The sequence below is a fragment of the Sinocyclocheilus anshuiensis genome, unplaced genomic scaffold, assembly GCF_001515605.1.
Source record: "Sinocyclocheilus anshuiensis isolate Anshui unplaced genomic scaffold, SAMN03320099.WGS_v1.1 scaffold739, whole genome shotgun sequence".
Taxonomy (NCBI): Eukaryota; Metazoa; Chordata; class Actinopteri; order Cypriniformes; family Cyprinidae; genus Sinocyclocheilus; species Sinocyclocheilus anshuiensis.
The window spans coordinates 103320-117362 of record NW_015551105.1 but is presented as its reverse complement, the minus strand read 5'-3'; the positions used below and the strand labels follow the sequence as shown (position 1 = coordinate 117362).

Genomic DNA, 14043 nt, shown 5'->3' with positions numbered 1-14043 from the left:
TGACACGAGTCCCCATGAGTCTGTGTGTATTCAGGTTTAAGTCCCCACCAGAATAGAAAAACAGGTGCACACATTACACACACACACACGCACGCACTCACACATTTACCTACTTCATGACAGATTTAGCAAACTCCTGAGCACACTTTTTAAAGTACAATGAATTGACCTTAAAGTATGAAACTCACACAAACTCATATGTCTTGAGATCAAACCTTCACTTAAGTTAAGCTAATTATATTTATACACTTATAGGTTCTACTGTTTATATTATAAATATACCAACCAAATAAAGTTTTTTACATATTTAGCTCACTTTTTAAAGGTCCCCTGAAATGCTTAGAAACACGCAGTGACGAACTGCAAGCTTTGAATGCTTATATCTTCTAAATGCGAATTTTGTCACTGTTTTGGAGCACACTGCCTTATAGATAACCTCAATACTAACATATTGATACTAACACCCAAAAAAATTTAATTTTGATTTCATGGGGACTTTAAACTTAATTTTATATATAACTTCAGGATATACAGTAAATTATAAAAATAAACTAGTGCTGACTATAAAATACAACTTTTGGACATGATTTAGACATTATTTATTCCTTTTATGAGCACATTATGTTTTTTGAGAACATCAACAAAAGGAGTTTTTGACAGATTTAGCTAAATTCTCAAGACACTGTTTAGAAAATTCGTCCTTAAAATACGAATTGAAACAAACTCCCAAACACATTTATCTAGAAATACTGTATGCATGGAGACTTCAAAATGACTATCAAATCTGACTTCAAAACAAACAAATTTGAATTATATTACTTATATACTTAAATATAGGATAAACATACTAATTGACCATAAAATGCAACTTTTGGACATTTGTAATCTCTTTTAGAGTAATCTGTCCTTCTCAAAGAATGTCTCAAAGGATTTTTAAAAGACTTAACCTTTGAGGACACTTTCTAGCAAATTTGTCGAAGTATGACAAGAGGTCACACTATTTCACACAAACGTGTGCTTGTATAGCTACCTGCATAAAGGCATTCAACTGATTTCTGATCCAACATGATTGTACAAGCTAATTTATGATTAAACAAATAAGTTATATTACACATGTATTAGCCATAACACTAAAATACAAATTTGGACATTATTTAGTCTCTTCCCGAGCCAATTTTCTGTCTAAGAATGTCCACAAAAAAGTTTTTGACAGATTTAGTGTACTTCTCTAGAGGACTTCTCTTGCTCTTAAATAGGTTAATTCTATATGTCACTATGGGACATACAGCAAGTTATAACAATAAACTATCCCTGACCATAAGATACAACTTCAGGCCATTCTTTTACATTCTTTTGTCAACTTAAACACCAACAAAATGAGTTTTTGACGGATTTAGCTTACTTCTGAGGACATCCTAAAGCAATTTTTTTCTTCCATTTTTTGCCTAGAAATAAGCTAGGACACTTCCAATTGACTGAGAAAAATCAATCAATCAATCAATCAATCAATCAATCAATCATACGGCTGTGCTACATATCTGCATGCATACATACATAACATATCTGTGCTATCAGAAAGATGTGAGATGCCTGGTGCTGTGCATGTGAGTCCAAACTTGAAGAAATTAATTTACAGAATATCATTAGACGTCAACGGTTGAACTATGATCTAGGATCTTTCTTTAATACTCAGAGCACTATTTTTATGTTTTAGAAGTTGAAGTTTCATTGCATGGTGTCCTCTTTTCTTCATGTTTTTGTAGTTTAGATGTTATTGATCTGTTTGTAACTGACTTCATCCAGACTGGATGTTACATTAGTGCAGGTCAGCTGTAGTTTAATCTCATTATAATGAGCTGAATGAAGATAAACAGAAACCACTGCTGTAAAATTAGTACTCACAGACAGACACAGACACACACACACACACACGCTGATTCCATGAGACACACACACACACACACACACACACACACACACACACCTGAGGATGAGATCACTCTTTGTGTTTCTGTGTGACTGCATGAACAATCTGTGACCTTGCTGCTTTGTATACGCTCATTAACTCCGATACTTACAACATATTACACATTATACTAATTGCTAATGCCACTTACATATAGATGTCTGCATCTGATTGTTTTACCTGGCTGAAAAGAGTGCAGATATTTCAGGCAGTATGATTGAGTGTGTCCTTGTGGGTTCAGGCATCTGAGCCTGAAGTGTGTGTATATGTGTGTGTTATCTGGTGGCTAAGCGAATACATACAGTATGGGTGAATGAGTGTGTGTTACCTGGTTATAGAGAGCACACACGTGCAGGGCAGTGTTTCCAGAAGCGTTCTGAGCGCTCATGTCCGCTCCGTAGAACAGCAGGTGTTCCAGATGCTGCACATGTCCGTGACGACAAGCCTGACGACACACAAACACACACACATAAAAACTTTGCATCGGTGTGGCTGTTTCGGTTTCGTGTCAATTTGCAGTCTGCACAGAACTAAAATCATGTTAATGAGTAAAACAATAGCTGCCGCCTCTCTCTTTCACGCACACACACCTCGCTCTCACATCTTGATGTTCTCACTTTATGAAATGAGAAAGAGCAGAACTGTTTGCCTTTGTTTGGTGTTATCAATGTCACTTTTCTTTCCACCATAATTCAAAACGTGTCCTCTCTGCATACTAATGGAGTGTGGGATGTAGAAAAACTGCTTAAAAACTGTCTGCCTGAGAAAGAGCAGAAAAGAGTGCGAGAGAGATAGAGATACTGAGAGCGAATGGGGCAGGATTAGTGACGGGGCATGTTTGGGACTCCCAGGGGCCCCCAGCTGTGAGATCCACAGAGTACCAATCATTCTCCATCACAGGGGCCAATTAACATTCACTGTTGTGTTGGCTCATCTTTGGCCATGCAGTCGGGGAGAGGTCTTCGGCATCTCCTGCGGTTTGAAAACATTTATACAGCTCTGTATGGTGACCCTCTGGACGTGCGGTCCAGATGCCCTTATGGTTAATCCATCGCTGCTAACCAAGTTCAGCAACAAGAAATATGTCGCTGGATTTATCACTGGACAGTGAGATGGTGCAGACATAGAAACCAAGTGACTGACAAAATGTTCTGTTGCACATGAAAGAGACAACTTTTTATTATTATTGTATTATTGTTGCATAAAAAAAAACTCAATTTAAAAACTCTTATTTTTAGTATTTAATTGTTGTTGTTGTTGTTAATGATAATATTGTGATATTATTACTGTTAATAATACTAATTATAATAATAATAATAAAAAACTCAATTTAAAAACTCTTATTTTTCCTAAGTATTTAGGTAGTAGTGATAATATTACTACTACTACTAATAAAAAAAAAAACTAATTTAAAAACTCTTATTTTTAGTATTTAATTGTTGTTGTTGTTGTTGATGATGGTCTTATGAGATTATTACTGTTAGTAAAATAAAAATATTATTATTAGTGATAACATTATGATATTACTGTTAATAATAATAATAAACTCAAGTATTTCTAAGTATTTAATTGTTGATGATGATGATCTTATGATATTATTACTGTTAGTAAAAGAATCAGCATTATTATTGTTATTAATGATAATATTATGATATTACTGTTTAGTAGTAATAATAATAATAATAATAATAATAATATTCAATTAAAAAAATCTTATTTTTCCGAAGTATCTAGATTTTTACAAAGAAATTTAATACAGATAATGTTGCCTTATTTTGACCCACTCAATTAAAAAATAAATAAATAAATAAATTGGACACTGCAATAAATAATTTAATAAATAATTATATAATAATAAAACTATACAAAATTAATAATTTAAGGGACAAGGCAATGAAAAAAACAAACAAATAAAAAAGTTTGAAAAATATAATTATCTTATTTTAATTATATAGGCATTAAGGCCGCGTGTCCACCAAAGCGTTTTTAGCCAGCTGAAAACGCCAGGCGCTCTGCTGAAAACACCCAGCTGTGAGCGCTTGAGAGCGCAGGGTTTTTTTCAGTTGAGACCACTGATCTATATGTATGACTGGATTGCTCATCGCATTCTAAACTGCCATTCAGTGGTGAAGCCACCAGAAGTGTTCCAGCGGCCATCTTACTATTCCCTACCGGCTGAGAGCTTCATTGACTGACGGCCAAAACACTGACCTAAAATCACCCGATTTGAAGCGTATCAGTCACACGGGATTAGTTTTTAAGATATATGTAAATTAATTTTTACTTAAGATGTTATCTGCAATGTTTATGGTCTTTTCAGGCAAGATAAGCGATATATTGAAATCGTTTAGGTGGGTGTGTCAGCTACACACTTGCTGACAACAGGTAACTGATCCAACACAAAATATATTTCTTTATGTACATAATTATGCAGGAAATATTAAACATGAATATATATATATATATATATATATATATATCTGGTATTAGTATGTGAAATTGATTCGGATATGCAATACATATTACAATACAAGCCTGTTACTATATTGCTCTATATTGTATTGAAATTCAAAGCTTACCATTCATCATCTTGGAAATAAAGCTTCATGTCTTTAAGTCCGTAACATACGCAGTCAGTGTTATTTCTCTGAATAAGTTATGATGCGTGTATTATTTTCTGTTCTGAGGGAGTAATATCTATTTCAGACTCCTCAAGATGGCGCAAATTATATGGCATTTTAGCATTACAGTTTACAGGAGTAATGTGTATTTAATTAATTATTAATTTAACCAATGTTTATTACGAATAAAAAACAACAATTACATAAACCATGAATGTACTTGATTCAGATTTCATGAGCACTTTGTCATTTGAAATGCATATGTTGTGGATTTGTCCATCTGATGTTCATCGTGTTCATCTGATATTCGCTACGGTAATTTATAGGACACGTAACTTTTTAATACGCATGGGAAATTCCCGACATTTAACAAATAACCATTTCAGGAGCACACATGCACACATGCTCAGGAGGTTTGCGTTGTAAGAATGTACAGGGATACTTCAGATATGAAAACGCTGACTCGTTAGGTGATGTTTTCTCATTAAAATCGTACGATTTCCTATTAATTCAATAGAATGTATGGGGATACTAGGGAATACCAATATGGTGGCGCGGTGGCTTCACTTTTTTGACATCATGAGCAATCCAGGTTTCTATTATAGATCAGTGGTTGAGATGCTGCGGTTGCTACGATACAGAATATCCGCTGAAGTAATATGGCAGACGCATCGCGAATGAAATGTTTTTCCCAAGCGGCAACCTTCTGGTCTCTCTCTTGAAACCAACACGGAAGTGACTTAAACTGCAATTCATCGACTGGCCGCTAGAGACTGGCTCCAAAGCAGCAGAAAAAAATGTTTACAGCCTGGTACAAAAAGTGGTTTTGGTCTATATAGCTAATTTTGCCCTTCATGACAACTGTGAGGGGTGATAAAATTTTTTTATAACTCATCCGTTTAAATTATATTAAGCCTTAAAGTTCTGCATAATTAAGGGTGTGGACACTTGAGTGACAGGTGGATTGCCGCTGCTGTCACCACCGTTGAGCTAAGCGGGCGTGGTTTCAGCAACCAGCTCCACCCGCGTCCCGCCTCTTTGCCCATTTTCGATTATCCAAGAGTGACGCGCTGCCAAGATGGCGACGGCCGGCTCCGCCCACTTTAGGCTTCAAAAATGCTGTTTAGAAATTTACGGATGACATCACGGACACTACGTCCATGTTTTTTTTACAGTCTATGCGTTTTACCCACAGTTGAACATTCTTCAACTCTCGGCGGTGATAAAAAAACGCCTGAGCGCTCAGTGTGAAAAAGATGCTCAGCACTCGGCACGCTCCTGGCATTTTAAAAAAACGCAGCGCTCCCATTGAAAACAACTGAAAAAATACGCTAGCCTTGGGAAAAAAACACTTTGGTGGACACGGGGCCTAAATGTACCCTAAATTGTAGAATAACATTGAATTTTTTCCATTGAGCTTGTCCCAGTGCATTCTGGGATTGCCTTCTAGCAGATTTAAAAGTTGGTTAAAATTTACCTTTGAAGGCAACATAATTAAAATGCTGTCTACGTAGGCGGTGCACTAGGTTTTAGAACAGAGCTAATGTTAACTTTAGTTCGATAGTTCCATAGTGTGTTTGAATAGTAGGTTCACTATAATTGTCAATGCATAATGAGAGCCAGAAAGAGACAAGAATGAATGTGTTCAGATTCACATTTAACCATTCATTCAGTAATGTACAATATACAGAGCAATTTAAAGACACACACACTAACTGATGTGCAAGGATGACTATCTAAACTAGAAAAACTACAGTGAAAAGCAGCCTCATTGAGACACACACACTTGGCATTTGCTCGGGTTGCCATAGGTTCTCTTTAGAAATGACAAGTGTAGGTCAGACAGATGGATGAGAACATTAGAAGGAAGGGAGAGTGGTGGAAAAATAAATATTACGATAGGAAAAGCCTTGTCAACTGCTGTTCTCCTTTCTGCCACACTAAGGGCAAGACTCCTGAGAGCAGTGTGTGTTTGTGAGGTGTAGGTAACATAGTTTAATAGCATGTCCGTCACATTTTTGGGCCTGATCTAATTTTGGTAATGAGCCTCGGGTTAAATACTGTAAACTCACAGCGGCGGTATCGGTGTACACACACACACACAGTCCTATCTGACCCAGCAGCTCTGTCCACCCTCAGGGCATCTATGCCTCCATCCATCCATCCATCCATCCATCCGTTTCCAAACGTGACACTCTCAGCTGCAGTTGCAAAATGACTGTTTTTCATAAACAGAAAAGAGACTGCAAGCTCTCATCTTTCCTCTCAAAGCACGGCAAAAAGAAACAGAAGAATAGATTTGCATATCCTGAAGGAAATATCACTGCTTGCAAAGCAGCAAAACAACATGTTTGTTGTGAAATAATACAGAAAAGAAAAAGTAAGCCAGAGAAGACATGGGACAAGAAAGGAAGTGGATGTTCATCTGCTAGCAGTTGAATTTTAAATGCCAAATAGGGCTGCGATTAATGATCATTTGATAACTGACTAATTTAAGGATTATTTAAGTTTATTTTTAAATTAATTGATGATTTATTAGTATGATTTATTTAAGTCTAATCATCTATATAATAATAATAATATTTATTATTATAATAGTTTTAGTTTTATTATATTAATTATTTATTATAATATAATAGTTATTACTATTGTCAACATCAACACCAATATTAATATTAATTATATAGTAAATAAAATAATAATAATAACATAAATAATAACAACATTGTGTGTGTACATATATGTTGTAGTTATGTGATATATATATATATATATATATATATATATATAAACAGCAATATTAATATTAATTATACATTACATATTATTTTGTTAATTAGGAGTAATTATATTAACTTCACTAATATTAATATTAATTAATGTTTATACAATAATACGTGTAAATATATATTACATTGTATATTAAATTATTATTATTATTAAATACAGCATATAATAATAATTATTATTAGCATTAATATTAACACCAATATTGATATGTTTATTTGAACAAAGTTGGTATAAATAAAGCTATATGATATGTCCTAATAAAGTCACCAGATAACTGGTGAGCAAATGTAGAGCAAATGAGGTGTATTAATTTTAGATCCTGTGTGGAGGTTAAAACACAAGTATGAACATGGACAGAGATGGAGAAAAAGCCCCTGCAAGACAATCTCCTACTGTATTACCCTGCAGTAATCCACAGGCTCAGCCGATTGTAAGTCAATTGTGACCTGACCGTGTAAGTGTGTGTGTGCTATAAAGGCTGTGTTCTATTTTGTTGTAGTATTTTTCCCCCTGAAGTCCAAGATTATAATGTCTTGCACCAAAAACAGTTGTAATTTAGTTTTTCATTTTCTACTGTCTCTTTGACCCTGAGAAGACCCACACTGCTTTTACGGCCAACACTTTATGTAAATGATCTTGGTTATGATTGGCTAACCTCAACACAGACTAGCTGCTGATTACTGAATATGTATTTACAGTACCATTCAAATGTTTGGGGTCGGTAAGATTTTTTTGTTGTTTTTGAAAGGAGTCTCTTATGTTCACCAAGGCTGCATTAGTTTGATCAAAAATACAGTAATATTGTGAAATATTATTACAGTTTTCCATTTGAATATATTTTAAAATGTAATTTATTCCTGTGATGCAAAGCTGAATTTTCAGTATCATTACTCCAGTCTTCAGTGTCACAGGATCCTTCAGAAATCATTCTAATATGCTGATTTGCTGCTCAAGAAACATTTCTTCTTATTATTATCAATGTTAAAAACAGTTGTGCTGCTTATTTTGGTGGAGACGATGACACATGTTGTTTTTCAGAATTCTTTAACAAACAGAGATTTCAAAATAACAGGATTTACTTGAAATAGAAAGAAAAAAGAAAGAAAGAAAGAAAAAAAGAAAAAAATTGCACTGACCCAAACATCAGAACAGAAGTGTATATGTAAATGTGGACAGTGAATGTGGTTGTGATGTCAATAGTAGGACATTATGACCCATTTTTGAAGCTTAAGGTGTCTTTACACAACTGAGTTAAGGCTGCTCTGTGCCTGCTCAAAATTCTGTGCAGAGGCACAATGCCGCATAAAAACCAGAATAAATTATGCCTGCTCTGACCCGGCTTAGCCCCAAGTATCAAAGCGTACAGCTGTAATTGCTGTGGAAGTGCATTTATGCCACCTCTGAGCAGCATTAAACAGTCTGTGTAAACTGGCCTAAATGCCACTTCAGAAGCACTTCTGTGCCACCTTTGCAGTGTAAATTTGGCATTTAATTCATTACTTTGAAGGAAGCTTTGAGAAGATGAACAAGTTAAAACAAAGTGTGTTACCTGGTGAATCTCCTGCCAGCCGTTCTCATCCATGCAGCCCACCTGAGCGTGATCATGCAGCAGGAGCTCGCAGCAGTACGGGTCGCCCCCCACCATAGAGCTGTGATACAGAGGAGTCAGGCCACGACTGTCCTTGTAATCCGGAGAGGCGCCCAGATCCAGCAGCGTCTGCACACACAAGTCATGTTCACTTCTCTCAACTCCACCAATCAATTAGCCTGCCTCTTTTCTCCAAAATCCTGCCCTTAAAAAATAGTGCTGTCAATAGATAAAATTTTTAAATCAGATTAATCACACCCTTTTTGTGTGATTAATCACGATTAATCGCACACTTATCATGAAATTAAGCATATACATTTATCTTGTTTAACATGTTCATCTTGTCATTATTTGCTATATCCAGCAAAGTAAACCAACAGATTGAAGGGTGAGTCTTACAAAACTGTATTTTCTGCAAGTTTATTTAAATATAAATTTAGATGTCTTTTCAAAAAAGGATTACATACTACAGTACAAGGATCCATTCAGAATGACTAAACACAGCAACATATACACGACAAATCAAAACATCCTAAATGTCTGTGGAAACAATGTGAATGTACAGAAATGTGTCTGTGAATAATTACAATGTATGATCTGCGCATCTAGAGCGCTCATTCATGGTTTGTTTGAGCATCATTCAGAGTAGTCCACTCATAATACACGATTTTGGGCTTCTTTTTTGTTAAATTGCGTGAAAAAATCCTGGGTTGCGTTTTTTTGGGCTTATTTTAAATAAATATGGTTGCTTGTTAGGAAAATCTGAACCGGTGTTGAGGAACATGACCACACTAAACTGACAGGCAGAGAGTGCTTCAAAGTTTGGTGACTGTCCAACTGCAGCACCCGACGGACAGATTCTTTTTTGCTTTTTACAGAGCCTCAGGCTGTCACTGAGACTATTTCAGTGATATCTGTCAATTATTGGGACATTTTATGCGTGCTATTCCATAAAAAAATTGCATATAGCATATCTTTCTGTGTCTTGCTCAAGGGCATGGTGGCGAAAGTTCAAGGATCGCCCCAAATGGAGATTGAATCTACAACCTTACCAGTCAAGTAAGACTTTTGACTATCGGCATTAAGTCTGGAGCAATTTGCAGCTTATCCTTGCAGATTTTCTGCTAGCTCCTACCAGTTCTGTAAGGCAATATACATTAGGCGATCAGTGAATGGACTGTGGGTGTGCTGTCTGAGACTAAGACTAGACTGCAACAGCCAAGCTGATTTAATAGCCGTGACAAGTCATTCAAGACTAATTTCATGAGTTCACATTCAAAGGGTATAATGAATAAGAGGAACGATGTGGAAAAGGGTGAGGTTAGGAATCAAGCTAAATGCCACCTGCACGTCAGACATAAATATGTAGAGAAAAGACAGACTTGGAGGAAAATAATAACGGTTGACGAACTGTCTTAAACAGTCGGGATATGGGAGACTGGGGCTAGTTGTCACAAGTTTTACTCCAGTGAATATATCTCATTATCTCAGGACAGGTTTGTGCTTTACAGTCATTTTTGTATATGTAGACTGTGCAAAAGGCCATTGAGAGAATTAGGAGCACTGTAGCACTGAAGACGGAGCTGATGCAGAACGACGAGAAGCTCTGGAAGATGGACATACTGCCATACCAGACCGACAAGTCGGTTATGAGATCTAAGCAGGATAAGGAAGTGCTGGAGCTTCTGGAGGCCAAGACGAGGCGTGTACAGGTTGCAGGCATCCTCAGATATGCCACACCTCTGTTAAGGAAGCGAGATGCTCCCCCACTCAGAGCTCCCAAGGAAGCCGTCCTACCCTGCCTCAGAGGTCTGGAGAGACGCTTGGCCCGGGACCCCCTAGAACAGAAGATGCCCAGGGTCGAGTATACCTGGCATTCATGGCGGCTAGATCCAGGGTAGCGCCCCGTCGACAGCATTCCATACCCCGCCTTGAGCTCTGTGGTGCCTTGACGGCTGCCCAATTAGCAAAGACAATAGAGAGAGAATCGACAGTGAAGACAGATCAGACAATCCTTTGGAGTGACTCTACAACAGTGTTGACCTGGTTGCAGTCAGAGTCATGCCGCTTTAAAGTCTTCGTGGGTACTCGTGTAGCCAAGATCCAAGAGCTTACAGGAGGATGTACCTGGTGCTACGTTGACTCTACACAGAACCCGGCAGATGATGTGACGAGAGGTTGACTCCACACAGAACCCGGCAGATGATGTGATGAGAGGGAAGACCTAGGCAGAGTTGGCCGCGCCGAACCGTTGGAGCCAAGGGCCTTCCTTCCTCCTCAAGGGACCTGCTGAATGGCCATCCTTACCTGGAGAGGTAACAGAACAGGATGTCACAGAGTACAAGAAGTCGGTTTCGTGCGGAGTGGTATCGAGAGCAGACCTACCAGAGACACATTTGAGCCAGTCATACCTTTGTTGGAGGGCCATGGTCGAGGCCATAGCGCAGGAGGGGCATGGGGCGGCAGATTGAGATAAGGCCCTGACAGCAGCCTTAACAAACTGACTGACAGACTATCGGCAGGCAGAGATGACGATCTTCCAGAGAGTCCAGGCTGAATGCTTCCCAGAGGAGTTATGGCACCTTAAGGCAGGGAAAGCAGTACTCCGAAGTAGTCGTCTCCTTACCCTGTCCCCTGAACTGGACCCCGGCGAGGGAATCATACGGGTTGGGGGGAGACTTCGGCACGCTGAATGGTTAGACGCAACGTTCAAGCACCCTATTGTTCTAGACCCCTTGCATCCAGCGACGAAACTCCTCATCCAGGACTATGATGCTCGTCTCTGTCACCCAGGCCCTGAGCGAGTATTCGCAGAGATGCGTCGGGCCTTCTGGATTCTTCGGGGAAGAGAAGCCATTCGGGGAGTGCAACACCAGTGCAGAGAGTGCCGAAGATGGAAATCCAAGACGTTGATCCCGAAGATGGCAGACTTACCTGTGGCCCGTCTGCGCTTATACAAGCCGCCATTTTACTCGACGGGTGTCGACTGCTTCGGACCATTTCAGGTCAAGATAGGACGACGCTCAGAGAAGAGATGGGGCATCATTTATAAGTGCCTTACCACCCGGGCGGTGCATCTAGACCTCATGCACAATATGGACGTGGACTCCTTCCTGATGAGTCTCAGGCGGTTCATCGCTCGCCGAGGGACCCCAACTGAGCTCTATTCAGACGAGGGTACGAACTTTAAAGCAGGGGAGAAGGAGCTCCGTGAGTCTTTTAACAACATGTCCTCCGATCTCCAACGCCGCCTTGTCAAGCAGAAGATTGACTTCCGCTTCAACCCCCCTGCAGCTCCTCACTTCGGGGGCACCTGGGAGAGGGAGATCAAGTCCGTCAAGACTGCACTGTATACCGTCATAGGAGTTCAACCGGTCTCCGAGGAGGTCTTGCATACAGCCTTACTAGAGGTCGAGGCTATACTGAATGCTAAACCTCTCGGTTATACTTCGTCCAGTGTTGCGGACTTGGATGCAGTGACACCAAATGTCCTCTTGATGGGGCGGCTGGATGAAGCACTACCTCCAGTTGTCTACCCTAAGTGTGAGGGACTAAGCAAGCGGAGATGGCGACACTGCCAAGTCATTGCTGATCACTTCTGGGCAAGATTTATCAGGTGTTACCTTCCAACTCTACAATGCAGACAAAAGTGGCATGGTACCCCAGCTGATCTGTCAGTTGATTCAGTAGTGCTGGTGATAGACCCGCAGTTTCCCCGGGCCCTCTGGCCAGTTGGTAGGGTGATCAGAGTGCGTCAGAGTGCAGATGGTTATGTGAGATCTGCGGACATCCAAGTCAAGGACAAAGTTTACACCCGGCCAGTTGCCCGACTTATCACTCTTCCAATGATTTCAGATTCAGAGGAGAATGAGAAAGGCCCTCCAGTGACTGAGGTGTGAGCCTTTTACAAGTGCAAATTGCATGCAATTTGGGGGCGGCTGTGCAAAAGGCGATTGAGAGAATTAGGAGCACTGTAGCAACGACTAGAACAGGGACTTTTATTATGAAAGTACGACGCACACGGGAGATCGGAAGTGAAGCAACTCGGCACGGAGCGATCGCATATTGCATCAGCTGCAGCAGATATCAGTTCGTCAGTGGTAGGGGTACTGGGGAAGAGAAATAGCACTGATTACCGCCACAGATCGAGTGTATATTGTGCTTTGTGCGTCTTATAAGAGTGAGTAAGGTTTATACTGTCACATTTATTGATTTATGCTCATTGTTATATAGTATGATGCAGTTATCGACTGCATAATGTTACGTGACGGTACTTATTCATCTGTGCTCAAGCTTATGTAGCTCTACAGTGTTTATAGAGATGTTTAGGATGTCATAATACCTCATGTTGATAAATAATGCCAGTAACATGTTAAAAGATGTTATTGTGAGTGACATAATGCTTGTGATTATATTATGTGTTTACATATTATTATGTCCATGTGAGGGGAGGAGTCAGTAGTTTGTGTATTAAGGCTGTGATGATGTGCTTACTTATATTAGAGTGCTGCTTCTTGTCTGTTACAGATCAAACCACACCAAATACCAGCACAATTCATGTGTTACACTCCCATCTGATCAAGACACAGCACAAACTCATCTAAAGTCAGGACATTACTCAGTATCTGCGATGTACATGTGCCTCTCATGCCCGCATCTCTATCAGTCACTGTTTAATCGCTCGCCACCACTCCTAAGGGCTTCAAACTGACTGGGCCTTTCTTGGACTCATTTAATCCCTTTGGATTCAACCTCTGGAGGTCCGATTGACTCACTGTTGCTTCTTCCACCGTTCCTGGAAGCTGTTCCGCATTCAAGTGGGCATTGTTTAAGGTGCAAGTTTATGATTGGCTCCCCCCTCTGATGTATATTTACCTACTGGTCAAATTAAACCAGTTCAAGTTCATCACTTCCCTCTCTGTCGTGTTCTGACCGACACACCTGCTACACTGCTATTCCCTTCAAACCCAAGCCCTTATTATCTTTCAAGGTAGCCTTCGCTACACCCCGTTTCTGATTCTGTCACTGCTTGTGGATAATGTCCCTTTAACGATCCAATCAGCAATGTACATTCCTGC

The 14043-nt window shown here is 39.3% G+C and overlaps 1 protein-coding gene across 4 annotated transcripts in view; it reads right to left on the bottom strand.

The window, feature by feature from the left end:
* Nucleotides 1-14043, bottom strand: part of LOC107662873 (SH3 and multiple ankyrin repeat domains protein 3-like) — a 215040-nt gene that overhangs the window by 102047 nt on the left and 98950 nt on the right. For all 4 annotated transcript variants that reach the window (XR_001631256.1, XM_016452983.1, XM_016452984.1 and 1 more), the window contains exons 6-7: nucleotides 8927-9094; nucleotides 2295-2411 (exon numbers count right to left, since the gene is read on the bottom strand). Coding sequence is in view for 3 of the 4 variants with exons in the window: in XM_016452983.1 (XP_016308469.1) it covers nucleotides 2295-2411; nucleotides 8927-9094 (285 nt within the window). In the remaining variant the exon portion in view is untranslated. The remainder of the gene's footprint in view (nucleotides 1-2294; nucleotides 2412-8926; nucleotides 9095-14043) is intronic.